The sequence below is a fragment of the Lagenorhynchus albirostris genome, chromosome 1, assembly GCF_949774975.1.
Source record: "Lagenorhynchus albirostris chromosome 1, mLagAlb1.1, whole genome shotgun sequence".
In the NCBI taxonomy this organism is placed as follows: domain Eukaryota; kingdom Metazoa; phylum Chordata; class Mammalia; order Artiodactyla; family Delphinidae; genus Lagenorhynchus; species Lagenorhynchus albirostris.
Window position 1 is genome coordinate 37,509,539 of NC_083095.1, and position 12,221 is coordinate 37,521,759.

The 12,221-nt window shown below is 40.4% G+C and overlaps 2 protein-coding genes across 2 annotated transcripts in view; one reads left to right on the forward strand and one right to left on the reverse strand.

Moving 5' to 3' along the window:
• The window catches only part of ESR2 (estrogen receptor 2), a 196,069-nt gene that overhangs the window by 159,512 nt on the left and 24,336 nt on the right, over nucleotides 1-12,221 (forward strand). The window contains exon 1 of the transcript XR_009539117.1: nucleotides 8,564-8,975. The gene's annotated coding sequence lies outside the window, so the exon portion shown is untranslated. Of the gene's footprint in view, nucleotides 8,976-12,221 lie in introns of the transcript that reaches the window.
• SYNE2 (spectrin repeat containing nuclear envelope protein 2) overlaps nucleotides 1-12,221 on the reverse strand; it is a 329,548-nt gene that overhangs the window by 90,489 nt on the left and 226,838 nt on the right. Inside the window, exons 67-72 of the mRNA XM_060141612.1 lie at nucleotides 8,452-8,682; nucleotides 4,863-5,045; nucleotides 3,700-3,828; nucleotides 3,009-3,130; nucleotides 2,715-2,856; nucleotides 779-910 (exon numbers count right to left, since the gene is read on the reverse strand). Of these exons, the coding sequence (XP_059997595.1) occupies nucleotides 779-910; nucleotides 2,715-2,856; nucleotides 3,009-3,130; nucleotides 3,700-3,828; nucleotides 4,863-5,045; nucleotides 8,452-8,682 (939 nt within the window). The remainder of the gene's footprint in view (nucleotides 1-778; nucleotides 911-2,714; nucleotides 2,857-3,008; nucleotides 3,131-3,699; nucleotides 3,829-4,862; nucleotides 5,046-8,451; nucleotides 8,683-12,221) is intronic.

Sequence of the window (12,221 nt, forward strand, 5' to 3'; positions counted from 1 at the left end):
GCAGAATAAATAAATAAAGTTAAGATGTTAACTCTGAGACAAACAAGTTTAAGAAACTCAGTGTTAGGTAGTGAGTTGACTACTGAATGGAATTAAAAGGTAGATCAAAAGATGAAGGACTTCTTTAGTGGGGCCATCCAGGTGGAAGCGTGGTCCCAGATAAATCACGCTATCCCTCTTCCCACAGTTCTCCGCCTCCCATATTTTAACATAGGAGAAATCAAGTATGGCCTGGAGAAGAAAAAGAAGTCAAGAAACTTGAAGGATTCATTAGAAAAAGGTACAACATCTTAAAGGTAGGATTGGTACGGCACGGTACAGCCTGGTGACTATAAGTAATTAGGAGCCTGCCGAAGTTACTGATTACCCCAATTTGGGCTGTTTCCTGCCCTGTTCTTTGATGGGTACCTAAGCTATCCCGCACACCGCCTCAGTGTTAAGCCTACTCAAGGTTGGAAACCTTGCAGCTACTCCCTCCCTCCCTTCTCACCCTTGCAATCCCAGAGCCCCACTGCAGACAGTACTAATCAATCAAGATCCTTGTTCCTGCCAATCCTGGACTCAGGTTTAGAAGCCTACGCACATGGTATTCTACACAACCACTACCAAATTTACCAGAGTCAGTAAGAGAGATAAATCCTATTTGCAATTCTAGGACTCATTCCATTATGTGTCCTATTATTTGTTCAGTAAAGAAAATTACGGCCAATTTACAATATCACATTTCCCCTCATTTTTGTTATTACAATGAGGAAAATACATAACATGCAGCTGCTACCTGTGTCTGAAGATTATTTGCTTCTTGACGGAGGTCTTCAAGTTGGGTGGTATAAGTTTTCAGTTCTTCAGTTGTTGGGTATCTAAAGTTATATATACTCACACTGGGTAGAACACTCATATTTGTGGCAACCTATTTGAAAAAGGGAAACCCTATTACAAACAGTTTGAGATCCTGTGAATGTTAACATAAAACATCAAAAATGCCTGAACATGCTATCTTCCGAGTTTACCTTCTTGGAAAGTGTTTTTTGTCTATCTTGTCATTTATAAGAAAAAAATAATTAAATTAAAATTTAAATATTTTGGACAGCTTTGAAAAGTCATGACAGGCTTTACACAGACACTTGAGGGTCCATTTAGATAACAAAACGAGGGGAAACAAAGTATAATTTGAAAAATAGAATAAAACCACTAATCTTTCAATTTGTAGGGATGCTATCTATCTGTGTTCCAAGGTTAGTTGTTTCTTTTCCCATTTATTGGTAGACTCCTGGCATACAGCCAACTCTTACAATAGAATACAGTCACCTCCAGGGACAGATTTGCATCTTGATTTGTTATTGAAAAGCTAAATAAGTACTGAAAATGAGCTGTGACTTCAGAAGGGAGAATGATTCAGAGTTCACTTCTTTCCCAAACTGGAAAACTAACATATATAAAGGAACAGAATGGGATGGTAGATGACTCTGCTGGGGTGGAAGGGTGGAGAACAAGGGATGTTATTCTATTGCTGGAAAAAGAATGATATATTACATGTTATAGTGTATATGACAAGGAGAAACCAAGACTAAAATCCTACCAATGAATTTGATTCAACTTTAATTGGTCAAATAAGGTTCTTGGTAGAGTAGAAGAGAACAGAAAAGTTCCCACCAGATTGGGGAATTGGGAAACCATTGAAAACCTGTGCCCCGGCAGTTTGAGTGCAAAGTTAAAGGCAGAAGCTTGATTGCTGGGAGCCACGGTGCTATTCTGCTCATGGGCTCCCTGTTTAGAGAGACATCCATCAGTAGCTGGCACAGTATGAATAAACCCTTGTAATCGCAATAATCAGGTGTGATAAGGTGTGCTGGTGAGAATACCTATAGACAGGTACCATTGGCCTAGGGGCCAGCACACTGCAGATGCCAAATAATATATATATATATATATATTTTTTTTTTTTAATGCTTAGCTTTTATTTATTTATTTATGGCTGTGTTGGGTCTTCATTTCTGCGCAAGGGCTTTCTCTAGTTGTGGCAAGGGGGGGCCACTCTTCATCGCGGTGTGTGGGCCTCTCCCTGTCGCGGCCTCTCTTGTTGCGGAGCACAGGCTCCAGACGCGCAGGCTCAGTAGTTGTGGCTCACGGGCCTAGTTGCTCCGCGGCATGTGGGATCTTCCCAGACCAGGGCTCGAACCCGTGTCCCCTGCATTAGCAGGCAGATTCTCAACCACTGCGCCACCAGGGAAGCCCCCAAATAATATTTTGATGAATGAATGACACTCATATAGCAACGTATCATTTTCAAAGTATTTTTTTTACATATATTATTCATTCCTTTATTCATTCAACATATAGTAACCAAGATTTTTTGATGTTCCAGTTACTACTGTGCCAGGCACTCAAATGTGAATCAGGCAGACATGGTCTTTCTTCTCATACCATCTAATGGGGAATACAGACAAATACGCAGGTGTATAGTATAGTAAGAGCTATGACCAGGGAAGCCCAGCATGCTACAGAAGCACAAAAGGGAAGCACTTAATGCAGATTTCCAGGAAGATGAAAAGAGGACAGCTAAGTAAGAAAATCCACCTGGCATCTTTGCCTTCTGAAAATAAATAAACTGCTTTTTGAAAATAATGCAGAACATACACGTGTGTTTAATGAATGCTCGTTGGATTTTCAAAGGTAAACACACTTATTTACACTGTGTGCACATACACACTGACCTGGGGCTGCACGAGCTGAGGTAGAGGGAGCCGAATTTTTGATGAAAGTTCATGATGTAAATATTGCCATTTATCTCCACTTTGGCCCTGGGTTGACAAGATCAAGTCTGGAGCATCATTTTCAGGGCTAGATGCCTTACTGCTTTTAAGGGAAAACAAAAGGTGAAAAGAATAATCAACATACAAAAATTTTATTACATTCAGACAATGTTTTATAAGTGATATTAAAAGAAACACCGTTAACTCTCCCAACCACAATACTACCGAATGTCTGATTCTTTAAAAATATTTTACCTCACAGATGATGTCTGAGTTGTATCTTTATCATGTTGGCGATACTGAGGCCATATTTTGTTAGCGTTAAATTCTATGAATTTGATTAAATCTTTCTGTTCCATTGGTTTTAACTCCAGAACCTATAATTGAATAAGATTCAAATAGTCCAATCAATCAAGGTTTTCAGTTAGTACCCAAGGGTTTCTTCTGTTGAGATCAGCTGATTTGGAATCACTTCCTAAATCATTATTTACTATTACTCTTTCTTGCTTGCTTGTTCTTGTTAACTTTTATTTTTCAAAAACTTATTTAACATATTCACACAATGACCAAGTATTGTTAAATATATGCTACACACATGGAAAACCACCAAAAATATACTAACACATTTTGAAACAATAGGGAAAGAAGTGTTGCAGTTACAGAGGTAAGTCCACCCTGAAGATATTTGCTTAGTTTGATATAAGACGCAAGTTAATAAGGCAGCCAAGTTCCAGTATCCCCAACGGCAGCAGATGAAAGCAAAGCAGCTACTGCAGTAAACGCTCAAAACTCAGAGCTGCTGCACACACAGGAACACTCACACATCACACTTTCTATTCAGTCACGTAAGAAAACACTCCAATGGCCTTTCAGTATTTAGTTCAATGGGAAATTCCACACAGAAAGCTTTATTCTTATCTTTATAACTGTTCGGGGCTGAAATTACCTGTTGCTGCTGGAAATCTTTTTGTCTGCTAAACTGTGGCCTTTCAGTTACAACAGATTCAAATTCAGAAAGGTTATCTGGTTGGAGAACTTTCTGATGCTCGGAAGATTTCTTTAGCATGGTAGAATGCTGCAAAACATTTTATGATGGCAGACTATTTATTTAAAATGGTGACCTATTTCAATTCTAATAATGCGACTACACAATGGAAAAGTTTTATGTGAAGTAAATGACTGTATTTTGTTAATTACAATAATTATACACTACGATTTAATGTACTTATTTCATAACGACTTCAAAAACCACTATGTTTGATGAAGTGGTCGTTTTATCATTCCTCAACTTAACTCATCCAATGAGTTACTAAAAGCTAGGAAATCTATTGCACTTTTTTACTGAGGACAAAGTGAAATGGATATAAAAAACAGACATGGTATTATGCTTATGAACTCAAATTTCCCCTATGTCTAAAACGTAAGTAGTTGCTTTAAAAGAGAGAGAACATATTAGGATAAAAGGGGATCCATACAGCCTGTGTATTTGGAGCCAATCTTACTTCTGTGAATGTAAGTCCTCTTAAGTAGAAACCACCAACTCATAAGTATGGATGCAAATCTTACATAGTAAGATCCTACTCACAAGATGAACATTTGCATTTATATACACAGAATGCTTTTAAAAGTCACAGCACACTTTAGCTGTATGATACTTTCATCAGTATATGTGAATATTTATAAATGAACAACAAAAAGTACCCTGGAAACAGGTTTTTGTGTTTCTGGTTGTCAAATTTTAATCTTATCTATAAAGGCTTCATTTTTCCAGTCAATCAGAGTCACACAATTCCTTTAAAATATATCCTTCTTTTATGAAGAAGGCTTACAGAGAGCTCATTATCAGCAAGAACAATCAACCCAGTCAAACCAACTCTAACCAAACCAACACCATCACTAAAGACAACCTAGATGGGAAAACTACACAGCGAAATGAAACCAATGACAAAAGCCAGTGTAACCAAGCCTTACAGTTTTAAGAGGCATAATTCTTCCTCACTTACTGTAATTCCTCTGTAGTTGTTTCCTTACTTCCACCCACAGCTCTTTGCTGATGGATCGACCATATGCATGTATCTACATATATGTTTATACACAGTCATATTTTACCTGGTTCTCGCTGTATTTCTCCTGCAGCATCATCTGGACTTTTTCCAAATTGCACTTCACAGTTTTTAGTTTCAAGGAAAGTGCTTCAGCCTCCTGTTGAGTGGCTCCACTGTCTCCCAGGCCCTGATCTTTGCAATTCTCTAACAGAGAGGCAACCTTGTGCTCAATCTCTGTTAGCATAGCCTAGGAAATAAAATCATTTAATTAATCATAGGTTTGGTCCTAAGCAAATGTTACAGTCTAAAATAAGTTAGATTCACTCTCTCTACCTAAGTGTATATATAAAGTCCTAGAAACACAAATTGGAAGGGACACTGGGGAAAGAAAAACAACTTCCACATAATTCCTGTGCTTATCCATAAGGGTACAACCAAACCAACTCCAAATCGGTTGTAAATAAATAAATTGGTTGTAAAATAATCTAAAACAAGTGATTCTATATTCACCTTAGAAAACAGAGCTTAATATATCTATTATAGCATAGTGGTTAAGACCACAGACACAGGAACTAGACTGCCTGGGTTCAGATCTCAGCCCTGCCACTTCGTAGCTGGGAAAATTTGGGCACCTTATACTGTATGGTTGTGCCTCTAGTCATCTGCAAAATGGGGATAATAACAGAACTTACCTCCTGAGGTCACTTTGAGAAGCTAGAGTTAAATCCACATACTTTGGCCAGGGCTTGATACGTAGTCTGTGCCAACTATTATTTTTTTCCCCACCTTCCTAACCTTTTTCTATTGCAATCCAAGTGCTGAGTAGTAATAAAAAAAAGAATTCTTTGAAAATTCTTTCCTTTGCTCTTTTCCTTCGCTTTCTCAAGCCAAATAAGCTTCCCAAATATCAGAAGACGACTACAGAAGACATAATTTAGAACCTAAAACACTTAGTCATTGATACAACTGGCCAACTTACACCCGGATCTAAAAATAAATCAGGAGGATGAAGTAAGTTTCCCAGTAAGTCACCATCATTGTTTTCCTCCTAACAGATCAAGTTTGCCCTCTCCTGGGGCTCAGGAGCCCCAAAAGTCATGTCAACTGGCTGGGCACACGAGTGTAGCAGCAGCATTCAGCCTTACATGCCGGCACTGTGAATGCTTGGGCTAAAATGGTGTGTGACTATGAACAAGTTCAGTTCTTTGAGAGAAACTTAAGGAAGAACTCTATTCTTAAAACAAATTTTCACATAACAAACTTATAACGTCTCCATTCAAGCAAATTACTTGTATCCTCTATAATATAGACTCTTCTGAGCTTAAACAATATGTACTTATAGATTTTAAAGTGGCTATAAACAAAGTATACTATAATCCTGCACTTTTTCTCCATTTAGCTATTTTATGTATACATTTTCATGTGTCTACATACATATACTTCATGATTCCTATTTTAATAGCCACAAGTCAATACTCTATAATTCTCTTAATCTCCCGATTGTTAAGCCTTTCAACTGCTTCCAGGGCTTCACTTCTGTAACCAATGCAGCCATAAATATTCTTCTCCTTTTGGGTTATTTTCAGAGGGTAAATTTAAAGTAATGGGATTATGAGGTCAAAGAAGATGGACATCTTATCTGCTGACAGCTGACTCTCCAAAACATTGAACCAATCAGACAGACATTAGTGGATCTATTTCTCCAGAGTTTTCCAGGATGGTATAATTTTGGTCAAGGTAACGTAGGAACAAAACAACAGCTGTTTTGATTCACAAGTCTTTAATAATCAAGGCTAAACATTCTTCTCAAATATTAAATTACCGAATATAATTTTTTCTTGACCGATCTGTTTGCTGCTGTCCTTTGGACATTTTCCCTCTGGCAACTCAGTGTTTTTACAGACCACTGTAAGGCTTTTTATATGTTTCAAAGTTAAACTGTATGTGTCGTGGTGTTATATAAATGAGCCAAAGTTGGCCCCTGTATATTGACCCATATGTTGTTCATTTCTTCACAGCAGAAATATCAGCTCACGTTTCACTAGTGTCAGACTCAAAACTGGACCCCCACATCTGTTAGCCATGGTTAAGACAAACTTTGGTGCTCTAAAGACCCCAGCCTCTGCTATCCTTCAGAGCTCTCTGGCATCACCTAGACACGAGCCCCTCTGGACGCCCATCTTCTGGGAGTTCCATCGCCTCTTCCCTTCCGGGTGGTGGTCCCACCCTCACTCCTTGCCAAAGCCTCTGGAAGGTCCCCTGCCATGAGAGACTTTCCAGTCCCTCCAGGTCCCACCAAAACGCTTTATTTGGTCCCACCAAATAAAGCTCATTGCGAGCTACTGCCACCTTGCGGTCCTGTTTTTTCCTTGAGCAGCTCTCACATCCTTGAACTCACTACAAGTGGCCCAAGGACCAGATTTTGGTAATGATCAAGGAATTGGTTCTGGCGGTCTACCCAGTCAGCAGGACAATCAATTGGCAGATGGCTTCTGAATGGCCTTAAGTGGCTAGGTCTCAACATCTGGAATACTGCAGGTTCAGATTAGAGTAGCACTGCTCTGTGCTGAATTACTCTGTCTTCTCCAGACTCTCAAGCACCTCATCAGCTAGATCATGTAGTAGTGCCAGTATCTGAGTGAATCCGCCCTCGGAGCTGACTTTTGGGGTGAGAAGTGCTGAGCTGCCCAAGGAAGGAAGTCCAGCTTGCTTACCTGGGTCCCACTGGACAGGATGTTGTAAGACTGTGAGTCTGAATGGAAAAAGAGGAGGAGTGCTGGCCTCGGGCCAAGGTGGGTCTTCCCCAACCCCATAAGGGATATAGTGGGTAGAGCTCCCTGGGGTCTGGCCAGTGACTTGGGTTACTCTGAGAGGAAGTCCTTGTCCCTGGGACCACTGCAAGTGAGCCAATCTGGCCAAGGCAGGTCTTAACTGCCTTTAGGGGAGGCGCCTCAGCTGGACTGGGCTGGGCTGGGCTGGGCTGGGCTGTCGTGCTGTGAAGCTCAATTATGCTCCTGCAGTGTCGTCAGTCTCGCCCCTCCCTGAAGGGGTACAGAGATCCCAACCTGTGGGCTATGCCAGCAAATGTTACTCAAAATGACTCCCAGGCAAGGAAGTTTACATTCCTGCCCCTCCCCAGCAAGAGCAGGAGCATTTGTAATAACACGGCAGCAAAGCCCTTTTATATTGTATCTGCAATCCTGCAAATCAGGATATTCATTTTCATTTCTGATGAATGAAAATTCAAAGAATTTAATATTATGCATAAAATTAGTATTTATTGAGCACTTTATATATACTTCATACACCAGACACTGATTTAGATAATTTATCTCATTTAATCCTGACAAAGTCTTAGGAGATAACCTACTCTATGAGGAAAATGAGGTGAGAAGTTAACTCCTACCCGTTCACAGTTAATGACTGGATCTGAACTCTAGATTCTGAGATCTTACCCACTACTATCTCCCCAAATACTCTGCTTACGTAAATCATTTCAAAGAACTATCCTGAGAACAAAAAGTTGAGGCCAAGATAAACATAGGGGTCAGAGTAACAGGAAGAATCACACTGTCGCTTTAAAAGAAACTCACCCAGTCTTAGAAGGTGATTGGCGAAGAGGCAGACCACGAGCTCAGACCCATTAGGCTTACCTGGCACCCTACCAGCTGCTGTTCCACCACCTGCTGCATGTCTGCATCTAACGTTTCTGGCTCGAATGCCACGTTGGCTTGCTGCAGCCACAGCTCCAGCTCAGCCACCTGGTTCTTGCAGACGTGGAGGACTTCCGCAGGCTTGGGCCTTGCTTTCTCCACTGCGGCCTCAAAAGCTCCTTGCTCATCAGAAAAGCCCGGAGCTGCCACCTTGATAGGAGGTGTGGTACCCTATGATAAATCCAAAGGCAATCCAGCGGTGAAAAGTTAGGAGTCCAAAACGTTCATATTTGGACTTGCAAAGACCTGTGAACTTATAGCATTTCCCCAGTTAAAAGAAAAATAAGGGCAGAAGAAGTAAGAAAGAAAAGAAAAAGCCACCTCCACAGGCATAGCAATGATCACGTGACCTGGCGCCCCAGGTTTCCAAGCAGCTGATCTGCATGTACACAGGTACAGAGTTCCTAGGCACAGAGGACGCAAACAGGCTTGCAGTTCATTAAACGGTGGGTCCCAGGAGACAGGTGAGTGTGAGTGAGAGGGTGTGCGTGTGGGTGTGTCTGTCTGAAACATTTCAGCGAATTGGCCGGTGTTTAAAGTTGCATGATGCATGATTAAGCAATGCTTACATTGCTGTGCACTCTGTTCAAACACGAAAAAAGATCTTTACACACTGGCAGGGATACAAGGAAACATACCTCACACTTTTAACTTAACATCTTCTCAAGTAGTTTAGATTATAAAATATTTTAGCTTCCCCCCCACCCCCACTAGTACTTATCTAAACTTCTCCCTATTAAAAATAACTTGAAAAAAAAAATAACTTGAGTCAAGTGATAAGCTTCACTGGGGTAATTTGGAAACTTTGCTCCTATTCTTCAGAGAGTGTCTCTAAAACTACTTTTCACCTTCTAAATACTCAAATATTACTGAGTTAAGGACTAGATGCTTATAGTATAGTATAGAGAAAGTATGATGTGTGATGTGTTCTTTTTAATATTGAAACACCTAGGTTGCTTATCGATCCGATAGAAAAATTTCTCCCAGGTACCAAGGGAAAGTATTCTAGTAATTATATAATAGATACTTTCAATTTGGAGGCAAAAGATGAATTGATACAGAGATATATTTGCTTCCCACATCTTTTTCCAGAATAGTGAAAGAGTACTGTTGACGCCTCTAGAGGAATTTCTTTAGGAATAAGGATCTGTGTTTTGCTCTACAAAATTAGTGATCTCCGTAAATATTTTATTCATTCTGAGTATGATGAAATGACAATGTTTTCTACATAAGGCTTTGCTAACTCCATCTCAGCATCTAATAAGGCACTATTTTGGCTAACTGAGAAATGGGAGTGGCTCACAAATGTGAGCAATATGCAACTCAAATGCATATTTCCTAATATTTGTGGAATTTCGTTTAAACATAGAACTTTCAGTACAACAGAAGCAGACGAAATTGGTATGTGGTAACAAAAATATGCAGGGTATGAAAATACCACTCATTTTCACACACAATGATGAGGCTTATGAAAGCTGGTTTGGCAGAAGGGTCCTCTGAGTTGTACTCGTTCCCCCTGACCATCTATTAACTTCACATGTTTGCCTTTTCTGCCAAAATGCTATTTCTCCCCTGCCTTCATCAGTGTTTTCTTCAAGAATCACCTTCCTAAGGAAGTCTTCCCATTGCCTTGCTTTCTCTGAAGTTCACATACAGATCTATATTTAGATTCACCTGCTTCAATTTTCTTTTTTAATTCTGATCTTTAGAAAAGCAACAGGGCTTCCCTGGTGGCGCAGTGGTTGAGAGTCCGCCTGCCGATGCAGGGGACACGGGTTCGTGCCCCGGTCCGGGAAGATCCCACATGCCGCGGAGCGGCTGCACCCGTGAGCCATGGCCGCTGAGCCTGCACGTCCGGAGCCTGTTGCTCCGCAACGGGAGAGACCACAACAGTGAGAGGCCCGCATACCGCAAAATAAATAAATAAATAAAAAAGCAACAGATATGTGATTTTACTGCCAGACACCAATTTCTAGTTATCTGATTGTTTTCTAGCTTTCAGATATTTCTATCTTAGTGGCAAAGATTTTGGGATCCTCTTGTCACCTGAGATAACAACCTGTTGATACTGATTGATTAATTAATTAATCTTCAATAACAGATTTACCATCTGCCTTGCTTATTTCCTCAAAAACATTCGAGCACCTATATCTGCCACACAGATGTAGAAAAATGACAATATTTAATTTCTTAGCTTTCTCACTAACTCACTGAATTAATGAGGAAATAAGGAAGCTGGATAACTAATCTCGGCTTTATTTGCTAGTTATTTGAACCTGAAAAGAATCCAAAGGTGACAGAAGAAAAAAAGATTATTTGTAACTGTAGAACTTCAATACCTGAAGGTGGCCTGGGGAATGTGCCAGGAATCGGTTCACTCACCTCTTTTTATAGTTACAGAAATCCAAGTACATTTAATGTTTAATCAGTTCACACCCCTCCCATCGCACCACATTGCTTCTGAGAAGCTCAAGCCCAGATATAAATTACTTGCCCAAGGTCACACAGCTCTGAGATCTTTTGATTCTGAGTCCACAGTTTTTTTCCATAATAGCACCCCTGCTGAATATCTTCTCCAAACGATAACCCCAAATTCTAAAAGTATTTAAATGAAAGTTTTATGACTGTACATTTTGGAGGGCTAAAAGAGTATGACCACAGGTATTTCTTGTTAGAGAATTATGTCATCTCTAAAGCATTAATGTAAACTGATAATACCCAAACTTTTATTGGGCTCTAGAGCTAGGCCACTGTGCTAAGACCATCTCATATTTCACACCCCAAACCCATTATTCCCAGTGCACAGATGAGGAAACTGAGGCTTAGAGAAGCTAGTCAAACTGACTATGGTCACACAACAAGTAGAACCAGAATCCAATCCCTGATTTCATTATGCCTTGGGGTCTACAAGTCCACATTTTTTTTTTTAAATTTATTTATTATTTATTTATTTATTTATATTTATTTTTGGCTGCGTCGGGTCTTAGTTGCGGCACGCAGGATATTCGTTGAGGCATGAGGGATCTTTCGTCGAGGCACAGGCTTTTCTCTAGTTGTGGTATACGGCTTTTCTTTCTCTAGTTGCGGCTCACAGGCCCCAGGGCGCATGGGCTCTGTAGTTTGCCGCATGTGGGCTCTCTAGTTGAGGCGCGCGAGCTCAGTAGTTGTGGAGCGCAGGCATAGTTGCCCCGCGGCATATGGGATCCCAGTTCCCTGACCAGGGATCGAACCCCCACCCCCTGCATTGTAAGGCGGATTCTTTACCACTGGACCACCAGGGAAGTCCCAAGTCTTGACATAATTCTGTCAACCCTCTGGCATCCAAGTTAGCCTCTCAGTTAGTGAATGTTATACTGCTTGATTTCTATATAACGCATCGCTGATGTAAGTAAGATCCATTTAAAAGGCAAATGAATTTTCTGGCTGTAGCTATATTTCATGACAAAATACCAACCATCAAAAATATTTTACTGTCAATTCTACGAACAGGTGCACACACCCCACCCCACCCCCCCGTTTTATAAAATGCAAATCTGCCTGGCTAAAGTGCCTTACCTAAATGCGTCTGCACAAATACTACATATGCCACTGAGATGGTGTGGTGGCGGTTTATTTTGTGAGGCCGAATCTGCCTTGGTTTCACATCTTTCAATACTAAATATTCAAATTAGGAAGGCAGAGTGGAATATTTTGAGTCTGACTCTTACTCC